General features: G+C 39.0%; 1 protein-coding gene across 21 annotated transcripts in view; it reads left to right on the forward strand.

Moving 5' to 3' along the window:
• The window catches only part of nrxn1a (neurexin 1a), a 186,041-nt gene that overhangs the window by 60,582 nt on the left and 103,018 nt on the right, over window positions 1-22,441 (forward strand). For 14 of the 21 annotated variants that reach the window (XM_037544115.1, XM_037544104.1, XM_037544106.1 and 11 more), the window contains 3 exons: window positions 18,559-18,860; window positions 19,807-19,830; window positions 21,080-21,241. In XM_037544115.1, coding sequence (XP_037400012.1) covers window positions 18,559-18,860; window positions 19,807-19,830; window positions 21,080-21,241 — 488 coding nt within the window. The remainder of the gene's footprint in view (window positions 1-18,558; window positions 18,861-19,806; window positions 19,831-21,079; window positions 21,242-22,441) is intronic. The other 7 variants (XM_037544117.1, XM_037544116.1, XM_037544118.1 and 4 more) reach the window with 1 other exon arrangement.

Here is a 22,441-nt window from a genome sequence, read left to right on the forward strand (position 1 = left end):
AGAAATAGTGTTATTGTTGGTAAAGAGTAGATAAAACAGCAGAAAAAGACACTTTTTAATGATGACCTTAAAGGGTTAACCCCAATAAACTGCAAAGGCTCATATACTCCTACATGATAGTTCCGTACATCATAACTACGCAATGTACATAGTAGTTATTAAATCATTTGAAGTGCTTTCAAAAAATGTTTAAGGGTTGATAACTGAACAGTAAGCCTGAAATTTAAGGTGTTTAACTCACCAATTTCCCTAATTGTTCTATTAATGCTTACTGAATAGAGCAGTAGTTCTTATATTAATGAAAACACAAAAGGTTTGGCTTCCAGGGTTAGGTTTGGTAACCACCGGTTTAAAGTCCATCCAGTCTGTAACATACTGGATAGATGGTTATACATTGTTAATATATAAATAAACCTTAATTAACAATCTGTACCTTTTAAACGCTAAAGATCTGTCCACAGGTCCAGAATTCTGCTCATCACTCTCGGAACTGCATGCCTTACATATTTCTGTTAAAGTGGTTACTGAATAATTTATTGTAGTTACTGAATAATAATTCTTGGGGTTAATATCTGATTAATAAGCCCAAAGGGTTAACTCCATAGTCATAGACTTTCTTTTGTAATCCATCCACTGGACAGTGCAAGGCAGAGTTTATTGTCCAACAACAGAAAAATGATTGTCCAAATACATGCAGAGCTGATTTTTAACTGGGCTGATTCTTGTGTGTGTGTGTGTGTGTGTGTGTGTGATGTGTTTAAAAGCTCAGTTTAGAGATGACCAGACAGGCACTGACTTGTGGCTTATTGCACACATGCTCGAATGCTTCAGCAGTGTGTTATTGCTATGACAGCAAAGCTAAGCGTTCTTCTCTTGTTATTCAGTATCAATACTGAGGCATGTATCCACATTCACAGCCTGACCATTACATCAAATTACACTCAGCCAGCACGGCGCTCGTGCTGAGTTTACAAAGCTCCACTCTCGCTCGGCCTGTCGCAGTCTCTTCCCATCTATCCCTCGCTCCTCGCCTGTGCTGTACCTCTGCTCTCCTGACTTTGTCCTCCATGCCAAACTCTGTCTCTCTCTTACACTCAGTTTGTCTCTCTCTTTCCACCTCTCTCTGACTCTCCCTTGTGCTCTCTCTGTCTTCCTCTTGTCTCACTTCCTTTCTGTTTATACTGTGTATCTCTCTCCCTCTTCTCTGTTCTGCCTCCTCTTTCTCCATTTTCTCTCTCTCACCTCCTCTCAGTTTATCTCTCTGTGCTCGTCACTCTCTCACCCTTCCTCTTCCTTTCAGTTTCTCTGTCTCGTTTCTCTCTCACTCTCTCCCTCTCTACTGTTCTCAATATATCTCTTACTGTTTCTTCCTGTTTATCACTCTCACCTTTCTCTTTCTCTCCTTTTCAATATCTCATCCTTCCTTTCAGTTTATCTCTCTCTCACTCCTCTCTCTCTCTCTTTCTCTCTCTTTTTCACTGTTTGTCTCAGTCAATCTCTTTCTACCTTTCTCTCCCCTTTTTATTCAGTTTCAGTTTCTTTCTCTCTTCTGTTCTCAATATCTCTCATTCTTTCTTCCTGTTTATCACTTTCTCCTCTCTCTTTGTCCCTGTTCAATCTCAATCTCTCACTCCCTTCCTTTCAGTTTCTCTCTCTCTCTTTCTCTGGAGATGTTGTGAGTTCTAGTGAGTTCTAGTCAGCGTGTGCAGGGAGGGGAGGTGTTGGCAGAACGCAGGGGAACATATGGCAGGGTCTGCGTGTGAGGGGTGTGAGTGGTGTGAGAGGAGACTGCTGGTTTGATGCTCTGGAGAAGTAGCTCGCTCTGACAGCATGAGGGAGGACTTTCCAAAAAAAGCAAAGAGGCAAGGCTTTCAAAAAGAAGTAACACAATGATTTGAAATAAATAGCGTTAGCAAAAAAATAGACTTTATTTTCCCTCACTCCCTTCTCCTTGGCTGTGCGCCAGTGCCAGGCTGAACTAAATCTTCTCTCAGATTGTAAGATGAGTCCTGGAGATTTTTATGCAGCTCCTAAACATTTCTGCGGGATTCTGTTTTCTGTGTCCGTATGGAGAAACATAGATGCTATAACAGCGAGCCTGCACACCTTCAAGTGGGTTCAAAAGTTGGAGAGGAGAGAGAGGCGGAGATGCCTGCGGTTCAGCAGGTTGTATGTGTCTGTGTGTGCCGACACGCTGGTTTGTCTCTTCATATTTGCATGAAAAAGGCTGTAATGAGGGAGTGTGGAGGTGGATGGAAAGGTTCTAAGTCAGCTGTGGTTGTGTGTGTGTCACACTACTTCATGGCTGCACTGTGCAGCACTGGGAGACATATGAGATGTGTGCCTTTAGAGCTAAGATTCCCAGGTCACAGGGGTGGACTTAACGGAGCCTTCCCTTAAACTCAAAACCATGAATCCATAACCACAAGCAGAATGGCTTTAAAATGGCCTGAGTCCAAACACTCCCTTGCAGTTATTTGTAGTCTCAAATGGTGTAGATTTCAGTGATGCTAGATAGAATTCACCATTTCAGGTTTCCAATATCACCACTGGTGTCTTTTAACTACATGTGCATCTGTTTGCATGCAAATAATTCAGACACAAAGCAGCTTTACTTCATAGTTCTACTATGCAAGAGATGTGTGAGCATTTCACTATGCAATGTTTTTTAGCCAGTAGTCTGAGGTCACAGAGGTGAATAAGCATACATTTAAATACAACCTACTTTTCAACAGAAAGCCATGGACCTAGAACCACAAGCAGAATGGCTTTAAAATGGCTCATGACTCCCAGCTTAGTGACAGTTATTTGTAGGCCTCAAGAGTGAACATATCAAAGATGCTACAAGAGCTAAAATTAATTACTAAAAGTCTCCAATCAGCATCTGTGTTTTGTAACTAGATTTGCATTTGTATGCATGCCCAGAATCCATACAGAAAACACTATGTAACAAATTAGCCTTTAGTTCATGCTAATGTTTAGTGCCTTTTGCTGTGCATGAGTGTGTTTAGAGACTTTAGGAGTAGAAAAGACTATGCTTAAAGAGATGTTCCTTCTCAGCTCAAAGCTATGGAATCATAATCACAAGAAGAATGGCTTTAAAACAGCTGCTGAGTCCCAGAATCACTCACAGTTATTTCTGTTTATACTGTGTATCTCTCTCACTCTTCTGTGTTCTGCCTCCTCTTTCTCCATTTTCTCTCTCTCACCTTCTCTCAGTTTATCTCTCTGTGTTTGTCACTCTCTCTCACCCTTCCTCTTCCTTTCGGTTTCTCTGTCTCGCTTCTCTCTCACTCCCTCTCTACTGTTCTCAATATCTCTTACTGTTTCTTCCTGTTTATCACTCTCACCTTTCTCTCTCTTTTTCAATCTCTCATCCTTCCTTTCAGTTTATCTCTCTCTCACTCATCTCTCTCTCTTTCTCTCTCTTTTCACTCAGTTTGTCTCAGTCCATCTTTTTCTACCTCTCTCTCCTTTGTGCTATCTCTCTCTTTCTCACTTCCTCTCAGTTTATCTCTCTGACTCTTCTCTTGTTCTCTGTTTTGCCTCCTATATCTCCCTTCTCTCTCTCTCTCTCTCTCTCTCTCTCTCTCTCTCTCTCCCTTTCACTTTCTCTGAGTTTATCTCTCTCATTCACTCTCTCATTCTCTCACTCACAGTTATTTGTAGGCTTTTATAGTGGAAGTCAAAGATGCTATGAGAGATGGAATTAGTCAATATAGGTTTCTTTTAAGTACATATGCATGTGCGGAATCCTGCCAAAAAACACCTTAACTTAATAGCTGTACTGTGCAAGAGATGTGCTAATCAAGCCTGTGCACAGACTTTTTCGAGGGAAGAGGCTCAAAGGAAAAAAAACGGCAAACTGAACATGAATTCGTTTACAGCAAGGCAGACACTTTATCCAGAAAGGCAGTCTATGAAGACAATGTAGTGTTAAAAACTCTTATAGGCAGGCTAAATAGGGCAGTTTCACATTGATATGGGAGTGTTTTTTAGGGTGACATCCCTGTTTTCCAGGGACAGCCGTCTCTGTCTTCCCAGAACTAGAGAGACAAAGATTTGTGGTAAATGTATCCTTGCCACATTGGCTACTAGACTTAGTGACTTTTGAGACCCTTTTTAATTTAGCAACTTAATTTCTAAAATGCAACGAGTGACGGATCTCACAAGGGAAAAGCAAGCAATATCAATCTTTTATAGATGCTGATGTTATTGTTTTTTCCGGTGGAAAAGTTTGTGTTTAGAGCCCTTGGTTAATAGTCTCAGGTCACAGGGGTAAATAAAAGCCTTCTCTTCACCTAAAAGCCATAGATCCAGCACCACAAGTGGAATGGCTTTAAAATTAGTTGCAGTAAAAGGCAGATGCTGATTGAAAACACAGATGCTGATTGGAGACTTTTAGTAATTAATTTTAGCTCTTGTAGCATCTTTGATATGTTCACTCTTGAGGCCTACAAATAACTGTCACTAAGCTGGGAGTCATAAGCCATTTGAAAGCCATTCTGCTTGTGGTTCTAGGTCCATGGCTTTCTGTTGAAAAGTAGGTTGTATTTAAATGTATGCTTATTCACCTCTGTGACCTCAGACTACTGGCTAAAAACCTTGCATAGTGAAATGCTCACACATCTCTTGCATAGTAGAACTATGAAGTAAAGCTGCTTTGTGTCTGAATTATTTGCATGCAAACAGATGCACATGTAGTTAAAAGACACCAGTGGTGATATTGGAAACCTGAAATGGTGAATTCTATCTAGAGCTAGAGGGGAGGGACATCAAAGATGCTACAGGAGATAGAAATAATAATTCTAGGTTTCCAATCATCACTAGTGTCTTTTAACTACAAACATGCATTTGCATGTCCAGAATCCAGACAGAAAACAGCTTAATTTTGTAGTTCTACTATATAAGAGATGTGTGTTAGGAGCCTTCAGCCAATACTAATGTCTAGTCTTTTGCAAAATGCAAAATTTGTGTATTTAGAGCCCTTAACTAATATTCCCAGCTCACAGTCATAGACATGAATGCATTTAATGAGCCCTTCTTCTCAGCTCAAAGCAAAAGATCCATAACCACGAGCAGAATGGCTTTAAAACGGCTTTTAAAATGAGTCCCTGACACGCTCACAGTAATGTGTAGGCCTTAGTAGCGGATGTGTCCAAGATTTCAAAGATGCTACAATTGACCATTATAGGTTTCCAATCAACATTGGTGTCTTTTAATTACATCTGCATCTGTATGCATGCCCACAGTCCAGACAGGAAGCAGCTTTTTAGCTTCCTTTGTAGTTTTTCCATTTAGTATGTCTGACATGCTCTCTCCCCTGAACGTATGTCAGTTCCTGTCAGCTTTATAGGCTTTTTCCTTTATGTTTCCCTTTTAAAAGGAGTGGAATGTTGAGCAGACTGCTGCAGTGTATTAAAAGTACCTGGAGCGGATAACACAGTGATTGATATGTGTGCGTAACAGCTCTTTAAATGTTTCTAATCGATTTGCCCACATATAAGATGTGGAAGCCTTTTTTTGGTCTCATGTTTGCCTTTTGTTAATGTCCTATATGAATGATGACGTAAGTCCAAATGATATTCATTCTGCAAAAGCAATACCTGCCATGCACTGTGGTATTAATTAGAATTGTTCATAATGTGCTAGTCATGTTCTCAGAATTAATGAGCCAGACTTCATTCTGTTCTTTTTGCATTTTTCAATGTTTCTCTCTTGTTCGAAGACTGATTTATGGAGTGAGGAATAATCAATTAAATGAGGAATCAATATCAAATAATACCCAGTCATGTGTGAGGCCACAATGCAAATAATGATTTCTTTGTGAGTCAAAGCACCTTAAATGTAGCCAATGTTTCTAGAACATCTCATTATAAGTTTGCTCTAAGAATACTGTGGTATTTTCCAAAATTTATTTTGCATTAATAAAGATAATGAACCAATGCTTCATGAGTATGAGTAATGTCAAAATAGTACAACTTCCCTCACCACAAAAAAAATTTAATTGGTCTCTTTTAAAACCAAAGGAGACCTTAGAAAGTAAATGTTAACACAAGCAAGATGTCTAGGCTATTTTATGGATTTTAAACTGGTCTTTTGAAAAAATCTGAAACACCCAGCAAAGATACATGACAGTCAAGTGTAAGGTCATGGATACTGTCACGATTGGCTCCTCCCACTCCTCCATGTGCTTTTTGTTTACTTTTGATCTTCCATGTGCATTTGTTTTGGTTCAGTCCTGCCCCCTTGTTTTCTTGACTCCACCCCTGATTTGTTTCACCTGTTTCCCACCTGACCCTCATCATCCCTGTGATTATTTAAGCCCTGTGTTTGCCCCTAGTTTTCGTTGGTCTTTGTTTAATCTTGCTGATTGTTTGTTGTGTTGGATGTTTTGCTTGATCTGTTCGAAGTGTTTTGTTAAGTATTTGGATTTCTGTTTTCTTTGTCATGTCTGTCCCTCCTGCTCTTCGTATTGGCTACCTGAACCTGGACTGTCATGACCGTGATCCTGGATTTGCCCTCAATAAAAGTCACTTATCTCAGCGTATGCATCCACCTCACCGCACCCCGTTACAGATGCCTTTTATAAAGTGCATTAAGAAGAATTTAAAAGCTAACTACTTGGCATTAAGGTCATCACTATGGTGTCATTATGGCCATTGTATCATGATCTATCAGTATCATTAAAATATATTACTTAAACTGAAAACAATACCACAGTATACTGACATATATATCATGCACCAATAATTGTAAGACTGTTCATCTTTTTTCTAGACTGTTTTTTTTCTTATAACCAATTTTGACAAAGAAATTACTGTAGTTTCAAATAATTTTGCTTATTTCAAGAAATGATGCTTGAAAATAATCTGTCAGTGCAGATAATTTCCCTTGATACTGCAAAATCACTATATATAAGTAATTATATCTAGAAATAGCTGGAATAATCTTAAATTATTCTTATAACACTCACATATTGAGAAACATGGGTATCTTGCCTAAATTTAAGATTATTTCTTGTGTCAAGATGTCACTTGTTTGTAGTGCATGACTTCAAGTGGCTGCGCTAAGATATAACAATACAGGGGGTAATCTGTGTCATGAAGATTGATACACTGGAAAAATATATTGAACTTCCCATCTGTACAACCTACTAAAAATGTCCTTGCAGCCACTTGGAAGTATGCCTATATACTCATTTCTTTCTTATTTAGAGCTGCATAGCATGTATTAAGTCTTACTTTAAATACATGAGGGCCTCGTTAGCAGTTGTATAAGCTTAGTGTCAGCATAACCAGCTCAGCAGTCCGCGCTCCGTTTAATAGCGTTGTTGTTGCTGTCAGTGGTCCATAGCCTCTGGTATATATTTAGCTTGGATAATTGCAGTGTTATTATCTGCTGTTGTTGTCACTCCTGTTGTTTTTCTTGCTGTCGTTAGATTGGGACTCTGCTGCAAGTCCAGAGCAACTCTCATTAACCACTGTACTCTCATCTCCAGCCACAAATAAGCTGGCAGAGCTGTTGCGGCATACCCTGTGAACCGTTACGGCCTTCCTATAGCTCACTGGACACACTGGACCTTTGAATGTCTGTACATGTAAATATGTACTACGCACCCCATATCACAATGTTCATAAAGCCTCCATCAGTGTAGGCTTATATTTAAATCTGTGGAGGCGAGGTGACTATCTGCACATAATTAGCGCACACACTCACGGACACACACACACACACAGGCACACACACACACACACACGCTGAGTGCAAATTGTTCAGGGATCTACACGGCTCGTGACCGATTAAAATGGAGGACAATATTTTTCCTACATTTTTAGGCTGAAGGTGTTGGGGATGGAGGTGTGAAAACTGCAGAGATGCAGAGTGATGGTGATAAATGGTGGAGAAGGGTGGGTGTGTTATGGAGGTGAGAGAAAAGTGCGAACACAGATGCATATAACCACGACTAACTTATTCCTGTTCTTCTACACGTCATATTTTATGCCCTTTCACGTCCTGCCTATATTTGCCAGAGTGAATACAGAACTGTGCAAACATCAGAAACTACTCTTTGTTTTTTCAGTTTATAGTCAAGAAGTTAGTCATTCTTCAACTTTGGGAAAATAAAAGCAGAAAACATATTTAACTGAAAATTACACAAAGCCTGTAAGTAAAATGTCAGATCTGTCAGTACTTTGTCCACTCTTCAGTTTTGTGCACCCCACTGCCACTTTAACTCTTCAGTTACTTCCAGTATTAAAACTAATAAGTTACAGATGTGTCCTCCCAACAAAAGTGTTCTCAAAAGTGTCACTGACCACATTGGCAACTACCTGAACTCACCTCAGCTGCCTTGCGAATTCCTTTCTCATTTACGTTTAAAAGAGCTATTTCAATAAGGAGATTCAAAGGAGAACAAGAACAAGAACAATGATGCAAGACCTGCCAGACCACCGAAACTGTGACCATTAGATAAACAGTGCTAGAAGCTTTTTTATCTTTGAGAGAGGAAAATCAATTAAATCTTACTTCAGATTAAAAAAAATACAGGAGTTTCTGTCCATTTTTTCTACTTGGAAAGAACAACTCAAGTCTGAAAGGATGTGTAGCATTACTGAAAAAAAGGAAATTGACAAAAAGGAGAGAAAAAAGTGCACTTAACACCAAAACTGGACACCTTTTTGATGGACTGTTGAGTCTAAATTTGTAACAACGTAGATCATGAGAAGTAGAAAATCCAACCAACTTGTAACTTTGGACAAGTGGAAAAATCTCCCAGCAGATTTCCATGAAAAGCTGAAAACAAGTCAAAAGTGAAAAATATCTCATACTTAATGGCTACTTTGACTGGAAATTCAATTAATGAAATGATGGTCTCTGACTTTTGCATAGTACTATACGTCAGTATAAAGTCTAGTAGCTGTGGCCCGGGTACCATAACAAAAGGCTTCCATCTCAAAATGGGACTGAGCACAGTAGTGTTAAAAAGGCCTGACAAAGGCAATCGTATCAAAGAGTCAGATCTGGGGGATGGTCTTTTTACAAGATCCCTCATGTCTTCGTGTAGGTCAGAACATGTCTTTTATAAATCCATACCTGCTAGTGATGAAGTGACTGACAACTGGAGAAATCCTCTTTACTCAGGAGAGAGAGGGAGAGAAATCCTGTTTCTTTAAGGGTGTCCACGTCTCTCTCTGTACTCTCTCCTAGATGGAGATTTACTCAAGTGAGCCACTTTGTCTTTATTTATTTCTCTCTTCATCCACTTATTCATCCATTCACCCATTTGCTCCTTTGAGACGGGGCAGTAAATGTGTACACCTACAACAAGCTGCTGTGGCCGACTCCACCATGAGTTAGGAATGGTTGTGTAGTGGTTAACGCCTCTGCCTTCTACGCTGTAGACTGGGGTTCAATCCCCACCTGGGCAAACACCCTACACTATACCAATAAGAGTCCTTGGGCAAGACTCCTAACACAGCCTTGGCCTACCTGTGTAAAAAAAATGATCAAGTTGTAAGTTGCTCTGGATAAGAGCATCAGCCAAATGCCGTAAATGAGTTACAAAGACAATAGCAGGCAAAAAGCAGTCAGAGAATGGTGCTGCTACTTCTCTTTCTCAAGCAGAGATGAAAGAGGAGGAGTAGAGCTGCTAGTGAATAGGCTAGTAAGTGATTTTTGTCCTTTGGTATAGCTGGGGGCATGCGGTCTCCTTCCAGATTTATCTTGGGTCCATGCTATGGGCTAGCCCACAGCCCATCAACCTGTTTATCTCAGCCCCCTCCAAACTCCACCGCTCTAGGAGGGTACACTGACAGTAAAACACATGCTACACATCACTATAGAAGCCCATAAGGGACTGGGCACTGAAACAACAGACACTGCTAGCATCAACCACTTTAACTCTGATATATAGGATGTGACAAGAAGTAAAGCACTTGTCTTACTAAAGCGTGTCCACCATTGAAAGGTGCAAAGCATAGAGCATTGGGGTAATTTAACCTTTAGATGTTGAGTTATTACTTCTATCTTGTTGTACTATGCAAATGTAATTATTAAACTTTTTAGACCCCAACAGAATTCTAGAGACTTATTGTGGATTCCTGATGAATTTCAGACTTTGAGGCTTGCTGATTACTGTTTTAAGGTTCATTAATAAGCCATGAGAGGCCATGTGTTACAGGGATACACATAGAAGGGTGTTCTTAGGCACAATGTGGAGTGCCTTAACCCCCCTTCCCTGTGCTAAAATCGGAGTAACACGTAGCTTTAAGTGGCTTTCTGCTTTTATAAAACAGTCGACAACATAAAATTGGATAAAAATACAAAATGTTTCAGTAAATAATTTACATTATTATTGATAATAATCCACATAGGTATTACCCCAAGAAATGTAGTTCCTTTAGACTATATATTTGTTGTCAAGCAACCATGGACCACTGAATGCAGAAAAGAACGTCTCGTCGGTCTTTGTATATTGTGGTCATTCCATAACTGTTATAACTTTTTGTTGTATGATAATGACACTGTCATAAAATAACAGTTCCTCTGCAGTTTGCTGCTGGACACAGTGTGAGAAAGCTAAGAGCAGCCTCACTCAATTGTTTGGTCAGTGTAGCTGAGGACACACAAAGATATCAGGCTAACCAGTTCAACTGATTCATAAAGGCCATGAACTGTCCCTACAAATCGATACAAATTAGTATTAAATGCAGGAATAACACGATTTCCCCTACCAAAGTTTTCTTATTTGCATTGGGGCATGAACTTGCATTGTGTTTCGCAAAGCAGCTAAAATAACTATGAACATGACTAAACAAATTATAAAAAGATTTGCATCTTGAACTTATGTTGCTGTTGTCTAGGCTCCATAGAGTCTCCATATCTGATAAACAGATTTTGATTACAAAACTAAACATCTAATGGTCTAAAATGTAATTTATGTTGAAGGTTGCTGTAATTATGTTTTCTGTCAGAATTCACCTCATTAAATAACAGCCATCTGCAACTGTTATAGTGAAATGCAGACTGGCTGACAGAGGCCACTGTGGGTTCTAGAGAGTAAATTTTATAGTAGCAATTAGTAGTAATATATAGTGCATGGCAATTACAAAAGTAACTAACCTAACTGTCTCTAAATTTAGTTTGGTGAAACTTGAATAGTGATGTAAATCTTTGATCTTGCCACAGACAGAGAGCCAGGAGACCAGGGTATGCAGAAACCCTAGTCTGTGACCAACCCTAGTCTGAAAAACCAGGTTGGACCCATAGCTTTTAATGACCACTGAGTGCTCTATGCCTGTCCCTAGGACGTATGATAAAATGCCATTATTGTTTAAACCATGAGAACAGGGTATACATTCTATTTAACAATGAATAGGATAAAACTACAAAATAAATGAAAATAAAACAATTTCCAACAAAACTAAGTTGACAGAAAATGTGCGTTTGCTATGCCATGGTTTTGCCAGCTAGGAGAGATACCAGTCTCTGCACCCTTGCCCTTTCACACTGTGACTACGACCACTTGATTGGTCATCAGCATCCTGAGACAGTATGTTTCAGGCCATTGCATTGAATCTAATGTAAATATATGCACTAGCATTAATTTTTAATATAATAATATAAGCTCAGACTCAGCTGACTCAGACAGTTTTCAAAAGAATGTGATTGTTTCAATTTGTTTAACATTACAACATGCTTTTATTGTTATTTGCAATTTTAAGGGTTAATGTACATAAATAAATCCTGATTGTTCAGAAATTATTCAATTACATGATCAGCATCAGATGGACTACACTGTGGCTTGTAAATCAGCAAGGGTATCTTCTTATTCTCACTTAATTAATAATGGGTCTAGTAAAGGCTATTGAATACTATTTCTCCATTTTAATTCATTGTCTGCTCTGCTACTGAACAGTATAATAAATGTTTAAATTCAATCATTCTAATGCTTCTATTTGCTCTGTGCCTCTTTTTGACTTCTTTGGCTGCTCTTCATAGTGTCACTACAGTAACAGTGCAGTATGTCTTTGAAATTATCTTGAATATGCGGTCCACTACTGGTATTCTTGACCCCATTCCTACAAAATTCTTTAGAAAATGTTTGCTTGCTCATATTACTTCTACTTTTAATTCTTATCTTTCTGAACTGCCTTCTGAACCAAAACTAGCTATCATCACACCTGTCTAAAAAAACAAAGGTCAGGATATGCTGCAGGTGATCTAGCAAACTACTGTCTAATTTCTAATCTTTAATTTCTGGCCAAAGTGTGTTTTGTCTGCCCAGCCATCACCTCATTCAGCATACATTATTTGAACCATTTCATTTTGGTTTTAGAGCTGGGCACAGCACTGAAACTGCCTTGGTGAAAGATGTGAATGGCATCCTTATTTTGTTGGATCTTTCACACTCCTCTGCTGGACTGGAGGGGAAAAAAAGTTGGGAATATCTGGATCTCTGCACAATTGGTTTTATCATTCTCAGTTTGTGCTATTGGGCAGATAAATATCTCACACCAGTAAAGTCTGTCATGGTGTCCCACAAGGATTAATCCTTGGGCCATTTTAATTCAGTATGTTTATATGTTACTTCTGGGGCATATTATTAGGAAACTTGGTTTGCGCCTTCATTTTATAAGCTGTTGATACTTACATTTACATCAGCACTACAAACTCTAATGACTGACTGTCTCTCTGAAACATAAACCTATATGCAAGTTATTTTATTTGGTAAAAAGTCAGTTATTCCTAAAACTAGAATTTTGAATATTAACATAGCTGATGTTTATTTTTTTTACTTTCTACACAGGTGTGTAATTTAAGAGTTATTTTTTATAGTTTTGATACATCAAGTATGTTTCTAAATCCTCCTTTTACCATCTTCATAATATTGCCAAGCTAAGGCTGTTTCTCTCTTTTTCTGATGCTGAGAAACTTGTACATGCATTTATTTCATGCATATTGGACTACTGTAATGCTTTCTACTGGCTTAAATGCAAAATCTCTTCAGAAGCTTTAGTATACGCAAAACTGTACAAGAGTTCTTGCTCATACTTCACCCAGTGCTCATATAACTCCTGTACTAGCTGAGCTACACTTCCTGTCCATGCTCATATTGATTTTAAAACCCTTATTTTACCATACAAGGTGGTTCGTGGTACAGCTCCAGTATACCTCTGTGACCTGGTGAAGCTATATGTTCCCTCTCGTTCTTTACGCTCTACGTTCTCTCACTCTGCAGCAGCTTCCCTGCAAATTGAAATCTGATAAAGTTTTCTACTATAGAGCGCCATGATTTTGGTATGCCTAACCTGATGCTAGTATGATGCTATATGCAGATACATGTATGTGTGTGTGTGTGTGTGTGTGTGTGTGTATATATATATATATATATATATATATATATATATATATATAAAAGCATATTATAAATTGAATTCTATTATTATGGATTAATTATATATTATGATAGTCACAACAACACTTCACTTTCTGAGTACTCGTCTGTTGCCATGGACAATAATGTGATAATAGCAACATGTTGTTGGCATCATTCGCATATCATCATTTGTGCTGTAATGAGAATGCATCCTGTGTGAAAAGTCTTGTTCTTTGATTCCCATTTCCTGATGAGGGAAATGCTCGAAAAAGCACTCAAGTACTGCGGTTTTGTCTGCATAAATTCAAATTCCAGAGGTAATGAGGCTCATGTTTTTGCATTTATAATTAACAGTGGCTATTTATGAATCTATATTGCCTTCACTGTGGCCCATTAAGCTAAAAACTGTAATAGGTAACAGCATTATTATACATAATTAATATTCTGACGGAACAAAGCAACTTAATCAACATTTGGATATCAAGAAAGGAAACCAGGCATTCAGAGCAATACTATTCTGTGGTATGTAGTATGTATCTAAAACTGGGCAGTGAATTTATGCACTTGGAAATATGTAGATAAGTGTGTGGGGAATAAAGAATAAATGAATTAATTATTGTCAAGACTCCCCTGCAGCAATGTTAATGAGACAAATTCTGTCATATTGCATTTGTGAGATGCGCCACAATTTGGTCAATTATGGTGACACTATTGGTGAGGTTATTTTTTTAACACATAATTAACTCTTTTTTTTCCCTCTCTCTTTACCCTGGCTTACCAGAGGGTATTGACTAACAGCTTGCGTATTGCTCATTTTTCAATTTCATGATGAGAGCAGGAGGAGCTTACATTCACTTCACATCACGCCGGCAGCTGGATGTGTGCAAAAAAAAACCTCAAATACAGCATTGCCCAAAAGAGGTAGAACAGCTTGTCTCGCTGTAGGGAGGGAGACCACAATGGTGCACTCTCTTCTTGCTTCGTGTCCTCAGGGATAAAACTGTCGCCTCTAGCATGGAAGCGCTAAAGAGAGCAGAGGCAATGCTGGAAAAAGCCAAGCCCAGCATTTCCACTCCCTAATTGAATTTGATTAACAGGTAATTGCACAACCTTTGCTCAGTAAGCGTACCTCACATTCCTCTTCATTCCGTAGGTTCGCCGTCCAGAAGCTAGTGCAGAAGCCATTTTTAAGTGAAGGCACTAGTCGTCAGCGAGACTCCATATGACAGAATGCAGTCCCAGCAGAGAGAAAGAGAAGAGAGCAGGAGAGAGAGAGAGAGTATGGGGAGTTTAGCGTTATGTAACAAATGCAGTTTGATGTTGTCTGCAGCTGACACACACTCTTGGTTATTTGCACTCCATTTTTCTTGTCAAAATGTCACATGCGAAATGGAGCCATTTGATGAGGAGCCTGTTTCCAGAGTAAATGGGCCCGCTGCCATGAATATCACGTGAGCGCGAGATTGGATTTCCTGTGAGTGTGTGTGGAGTGGAGAGGAATCTGATTTAAGCGCGAAGTGGAGAGATGAGAGATTGGATAGTGAAGAAATCACATTGGAGAACATCCAGATGGAGCACAGATAGAGTGCTCAAGATGGCTGTGCCACACTTGGCGTTAGAGTAAGGCATCTGATGCATTTGATGTAGCTGCACCCTCGCAAACTGAGTGGTCCTACTTTACGTGCCTGCGGTGTACCTGTATGTAATCACTGCTGGAATCAAACCTTACATCTTCAAACTGGTGGCCTTTCAGAAGGAGAGAAAATCCTTGGCTTTTAAAATGAATTAACATTGAGCATTTCTGTTAGTCCATTCATTATGAAATCTTACAACAATGTAAAGTAAGTATTAAGTAAGTAAATAAGTCAATTTTATTTACATCGCACTTCTCCAGACAAAAGTAATGTTCTTTACAATGAGAAAAAAAGTACATAGAAAAAAATAAATAAGAGAAGTCTCAAAATGCATGTGCATAAACATAACCTATAAACAAAACATTAAAGCACAATACAAACATTTAATAACAAATATTTTTAAAAATCAAGAATAAAACTTATATATCAATAATAAAGCTTTTTATATAAAATATAAAAATAAAGCTCAAACACAAGAGTATAAAATCAACTCTTTAAACGCTTCTTAAAACGCATGCATAGAACCAAACAGTTCTAATGTCCAGAGGAAAAGTGTTCTAGAGTTTGGGAGCATACACAGGAAAGGCTTGGTCTCTTTTTAATTGTTGTCTTTGTTTATTGAAAAGTTGGAAGGCTCTGACTAGAAGATCACACTAGAATCATTAGTAGAAAGGAATTTAAACTATTGTATGGGTCAGCAGTTTAAGACTGTATTTAGGACATAGGAGAACCTTTAGGACCTTCTAGGCCTTCAGAGAAGGACTAATGATATCTGGGAACTAAAAATTACATGTGTGTAGGTTTTAGTTTATTTAAACACACTAGAATTATGCTTATAGTATATTTAAACTTAGCAGGTTTTATAGTGCTACCCGTTTTTTATTGTTAAGTTTTGGATGGAAACAAAAGGGTTTAATTCTTGAAATGGTCAGTGGAAAAAATTGCCAATAAGGGATTGTTTTTCTTGGTGGTATCTAGGTAGATAAGGCTAAGCAAGCTCTCTTATAGGATAGGACTGTCAAGTTAGATAAACCATCAGCATAATTATGAAGTGACAGAAGAATCAGCCAATCATGTTATGAGTCGGACCAATTTTGTGAGAAAAAAGGTCATTTTAGGCCTTCTGGAAGCCCTGTGAGTATGAACAGCAGCCTAATCAGTGTGTTGCTTGAAATGGAAAAGAGCAGCACTATAACAGCCCTCTGTGCTGAATAGTCAGATTGAAGCTGCTACAAGGTAAACTTTATATTAATGTCTATCATGAACTTCAACAAAAACATAGAATGTCTTTTATAAGCTTCAAATGTCTGTGTTTAATCTAGAACGGTCCAAAAATGTTCCAGTTAATCCCCATTAGCTTAGTACTAACGAACTACTTGAACATGGCGATGCTAGCAGTAGCTAGTGTGATCATAGCGACATGTTTTTCTTTCATGTTTTTCCTGGGTTTTGACATTAATGGCCTGAATTGAAGGCCTTGCTCTAATAGTCATGGTTTGCCACTGTTTTAGGGGCATCATCATGCAACACTTAATAAGTGAGCACCATAATTTTAAAACCAAACTTAAAATTTACAGAAAGTCAGTGAATATAATGTAGCACAGGGGTCATATGCTCTCTGGGTTTTGTCCCGTTGAGGAATTGGGCTGCTGAATTTTGAAAGGCAGCTTGCATTTTCTGATGATGTAAAAAAAAAAAGAACTGAGCGAGCGACTGTATGTTTGAATGTGTGCATGTGTTCGCAAGAATACACACACACTCATGCACGTGTGTCTGTTGGTGTGACTCTATGGGCAGCTTCCTGTACCGTGTCACATTCCAGCTGAGTCAGCGCTGTGGACAGGAGGTGGAGCAGAGCCAGGAGAAGCCCCACCCTTCAGCCCTATGTCTCTGGAGGCTGCAGAGCCTGCACTGTTGATGATACCCTTCAGTATTCCCCACTTGAGAATATTCTAGATAATCCTGCTGTAAATTAGCCTCTGCATTGACCTAATTGTGTTGTAAATTCCAGGATTTATGGTAATTTGGTTCAATCTTGTTGTGAATTGCCCATTAAAGAGATAGCCTGTCTCATTAAAATTCTTGACATGAAGGATGCACTACTGTAACTCAGTAATTGTATTTACTGGTGTGCTGCTACTGGAGCAGACATAGATCTAATGTTAATGTCATAATAGCTGTCCTATCGAGTTTCTGAATAAGGGGTCAGATTCCCTCTAAAGAGGCTAAGCCATTCATACCTTCAATAGTGTGTGCCCATTTATGTAGGTGTCTGCATTTTGGTCAGATAATGAATCTCAGTGACTGGTTTGGTAATATGGCATTTCTGAACTTTGAGGGAACTTAAGTGAAAACTCTTTTGATAGAAGGAGAAATAGTCTGCAGCAGTGAAAGCTAACTATATGTCATGGTGGTCATGTGACTACAAGAGGCTAATGTGTTTTTTTTCTGACTGATGCTCTCTTGCTGAACATATTAGTCATTTTAAGCACTTTTAAGCTTCTTCCTCCAAAACCTTTCTTTCCCTTTCTCTGTCTCAGCTTCACCTTTCCTCCTACTGAGCAAAGTTATAAAACCAACAAACGATCCTATAGGGTATTTACTAGCCAGCTTGTTATCCAAATAGATTACTGGACTTTTCTCATCTGATGAGTTCTGAGGGTGGAGTTTCCCAGCATGCTCAGTGGTTTTGTTGATTTCCTTTAATTGGCTCTTTGTTTTCCATTAAAAATTCTCTTGACATGTGATGTTTGTATTATATTATTCTCGTGCTAAACATTATTTTTGCATTATGTTTGCTAAGCATTATTATTCTTACCATTATAATGTTTGCACTTCAGTTTACCATTTTAGGCCATATATGACACGATGCACAATATAAAATTACCAGCTTTTCTACTAGACATTTGTAAAACCATGCATAATAGAACATACTAATTAATGTTTAACCACAAGTAAAAATCCTGCAAACAATCAGTGAGCCTGTTCTTGATGTAAATGTTTTATGGACACAATTCTCAGCCTGAGGTCTATTTCCTGGGGGCCCACTTTGACATGGGACAAGCAATTGTTTGGTTAGCTTGCCCTCTAGTTTTGCCTCTGGATGCCATAGTAAACATATTTAACTCATTCATCTCTATTATCATGGACCATGGCTCTTTAAGTCCAGGATGGATCTTAGCTCAGCCTTATAGGTGAGTGTATGTGTGTGCTGTTAATGGCTGGCTTTTGGTCACAAACATCACAAAAGATCAGTTATTTCTGCATCTCATTCACTCTAAGAAAGTCATCCGAAGGAAGTCACTCCCAATAAAATGACAGTAAATTGTCTCTCTGTTGTACTCCTGATGGATGAAATTTGGTAATAGGTATATGTTATTGTGCATACATGTCTATATATCTTCATTTTTTGAGGGCTAAGCATACTATGTGTTGATGATAAATGTGGATTAATCTCTATAATAATAGTGATAGCACCACTATCTGTTACAGTCTAGTTCATTTAACGTGTCCCCTTCTTCCCCTCCCCTTGTGTCTTTTCAGTGAGAGAGGAGTATGTGGCAACCTTCAAGGGCTCGGAGTATTTTTGCTACGACCTTTCTCCAAACCCCATCCAGAGCAGCAGCGACGAGATCACGCTCTCCTTCAAGACCCTGCAGCGCAACGGCCTGATGCTCCATACAGGCAAATCTGCTGACTACGTCAATCTGGCGCTGAAGAACGGCGCTGTCTCTCTGGTCATCAACCTTGGCTCCGGGGCCTTCGAGGCCCTGGTGGAGCCTGTGAATGGGAAATTTAATGACAATGCCTGGCATGATGTGAAGGTTACCAGGAATCTCCGTCAGGTAACCGCTAACACAAAAGGCGGTGGTCGAGATTGGATTACTTCATAACATTCAGATTACCATAAAAGTTCCAGCAGCAAGTTACCTCTCACCATAGTGTTAACCTTAGATGCTTTAATCAAGATATGTAACTACTTACTTAAATGATGTTCCACAAATACTTATCCATTGCATTAACTTCCATTAAAACTCTAAATCTTAAAACTGGAATGACTACTAAGAGTGGGTTATATCATGCTGGTAATAGAAGGCTTACATCTGACATCTGACTTTAATTATTTTAAGGCAGGAATAAAACAATAATGGGGTTATACAGGATAACATACATCTAACCTTACCACAAAAGACATCTAACATTGATAATGTATGTAGTATTAATCTTCTTTGAAGCTTTCTCATATTTGGCCAAGTGAATGTGCTTCTAACCTAAGACAAAACTGTTGTTGGTCATACTACCACTAAAGATAGTGTAGTTTAGCGTGTGTACTACATTTGTGCATGAAAATATATGATTGCCTTTAATGCGTTAATCCTCACTATATAACATGAAAATATCAAGGCAGGACAAGAGGACAAGCATCACAGAACAAGTCTGTTGCTGCCTGTCAGTCAGTAGCAATGTTAGCTAACATTAGCCGCAGTAGTGGCTGAAACTGAGAAGGCTGGTTGAATTCCAAAGGAACTGCCATTGGGGGCACTTTGGTGCAAATCTCTAGTCTGCTTCTCTTCTCTTTTTCTTCCTTTGCCCTTTATAAATGTTACTAACATGCTTTTGGGGAAAGAAACTAACCTCTCATCCATGGAATGTGTCATTTACTAACCGATTACCTCTTACTAACGTGCAACGCTGATGTACTAACCTTGGCAAGAGACCATCTTTTTTGATTGAGGAACGGTGTTCTGTTCACAGTTTTTTAATTTCCTTTCTCCCCCCTTTTCCACAAAGCACTCAGGCATTGGACACGCTATGGTAAACAAACTACATTGTTCGGTAGATATCATTCTAATTGTTTCTTAGTTTGGGTTTGCCGTGTGTCTATTTTCCTTTTTTTGAACCGTAGACATCAATACTAAACAAAAAAAGGGGGAAACTGCGGTTGGTACTCTTTTACGCTTACTTCCCCCTCCCTGCCCAAGTCCCCTTTTTCTTTCTCTTCTCATCCATTTAATTTTCTCAGCTGTTTTATGTCCCGTCACATTTTAAAGTTATGTCACCCCTCTTGCGCTTTCTCTTTCTTTGTTTCTTTTTGGTTATCTTGCATTATAACGTGGCTCACTGGCCGGTCTCGGCTGGCTGGCTCCGTTTGTGTGTCTCATCGGTCCAGCCAGCGCTGAGGGCCTTCACTCAGCATGGCGTGGGTAGTAGCCACCCCTCTACTAACATCACCCCGCTGCATCAGGCCATTTGAGACTAACCAGGGTGGCTGCTTCGCCTTTCTTCCCTTCTTTTTGGATTTTTGTTTTCTCTTTCTAAGTGAACGAGCTCCTGCATGCACACACATACACAATGCTGTGACTGGTCTCGTTAGCTACGCTCCCTTGTTTGTGTGGCCCTCTCTCCCTCGCTCTTCTTTTTGTTCCTGTCCAATTTAATCCCAGAAATAATTGTTCTTTTTCTCTTCCATTGTTTGCATGCGAGGAGGGAGAGATCATGAAGCATGCATCCATTCAGCCAGATTTGTGTGAGATGTGTGGGGCTTTAATTGCTTGTGCTTTCATCCTAACCCTGTGGCATGCCGTGTTATTTGTTTTACATCCTATGGAAACATGAAGACATGAAAAAGTAGTCACATGCACTGTATCTAAACAATACTAACTCTAAGAACACACATTTCTACTAACACCATTTTTGTGTCTGCTGATTTACCTTTGTGTTCCAGTACTGGCAACTGACTAACACCGAGTGTGGGCCTCTGTGCCGCTCACTCTCTGAACTAACCTAACCCATACTGTGGGTCTGGCAGACTAGAACCTAACACCAAAATGGACATAATCTAAAGACAAAACAAGCTTAATAAGTCTATCCAGAAACAGACATGAAAATGGGTTCATACTAAATCAATAACAACAAAGAAAAACTGAGCATTTAATACAAAGTATCAAAAGCTAATACAAACCAACAGAGTATCCAAATCCTTACGAGGGGGACCAAAGCCCTATATCAGCATTCAAGTTATGTGTAAGTATAGCGTGTCCTTTCCCTGTGCTTTGTTGTCTAGGTTACAATATCCGTGGATGGAATACTCACCACCACTGGATATACACAAGAGGACTACACCATGCTAGGCTCCGATGACTTTTTCTATGTCGGGGGCAGCCCCAGCACGGCAGATCTGCCCGGATCCCCTGTTAGCAACAACTTTATGGGCTGCTTGAAGGAGGTAAACACAACTGCCTTTCGTACTATTCCCTTGTAGTCTTACATGGACCAGCATTATGCAGAATAAGTTAGGTTAACTTTCTGGTGGGACAAATCGAATGTCCTCACAGGGTACACTGTTTTAGACACACCTGTTAATAGAATTATGAATTAAATGTAGAATTCTATAATATTATTATTATTATAACTCTTTAGCATTTTACTCATTGTAAGACGTTGAACTGTGAAATAACACATACAGGATTCTTAAGAACGGCTTGTGTTTACCTTGCTACCAAATATACCCATTTTTGGCATTCACTCAGTCAGATTCATGAGAGGTCACTTGGGATGCTTGTCTAACAGAACTGAAGATGATATACATAAGCCTTTGGCCTTGTTGGCTTCTCAAAACTGCTTTTTGGGGGCAAAAAAATAATTTTAAGTTATTTATTTATTATTATCATTATGACATAGTTCATATAGTGGCATTGTCTGCATTATTGGTATGTGTTTAGGTAACAATTTCAGATATTTACACATAAACCTGTAGATGAAAACCCAGAAAAATGTGCAACATTCAATCGGGTGTGTCTAAACTTGTGTTTGGTGGTGTGTGTATTAGTGCCAGGCCTGGAGAATGTGTCCCGATGACGTGAAACCTTAAAGTAATTGACTAAGTTTGTATTGATTTGGTCTGTTTTGATATTTTAAATGATAAATGTCAGCTTTGCTATTGCACCTGCAATTGGAGAGAAATGTTATTAGAAAAATGTCAGGCACAAATTTTGGCTCCATATGACCTTGCTGAAACTTTGGAGCAGTCACGTAAATGTGCATGTTGTTGTAATTGACTCGTTCAACATAACTCACGTGCTCAGATGAAAACTGTTGTGTTTGTGCTGCTGTTCGTTGCGCCCTTCATATTGTTGATTTTTTTTTAACTTTGGCTGATATCAGCATTGTGCTGATTCTTCTGAGCCGTGTCCCATAGGAGGTGTCACTGCACACATTGTTTTTACTTTGCTTTCTCTGGCCTGTGAAACTCCAAGCACATACATCAACAACTGAGAGAATTATTTATCAGTCTGTGTTGCTTTTTCAGCACGGGCCCACAAGCTGCCTCTAACCGACACACGGCACAGCTGAAATGCATTCACTAATTAATATTGCTGATGAGGTTGCTTCACTTCTGAAGACTGTTAATTTGAAAATAGGTCAC

The sequence above is a fragment of the Pygocentrus nattereri genome, chromosome 13 (assembly GCF_015220715.1).
Source record: "Pygocentrus nattereri isolate fPygNat1 chromosome 13, fPygNat1.pri, whole genome shotgun sequence".
NCBI lineage: Eukaryota > Metazoa > Chordata > Actinopteri > Characiformes > Serrasalmidae > Pygocentrus > Pygocentrus nattereri.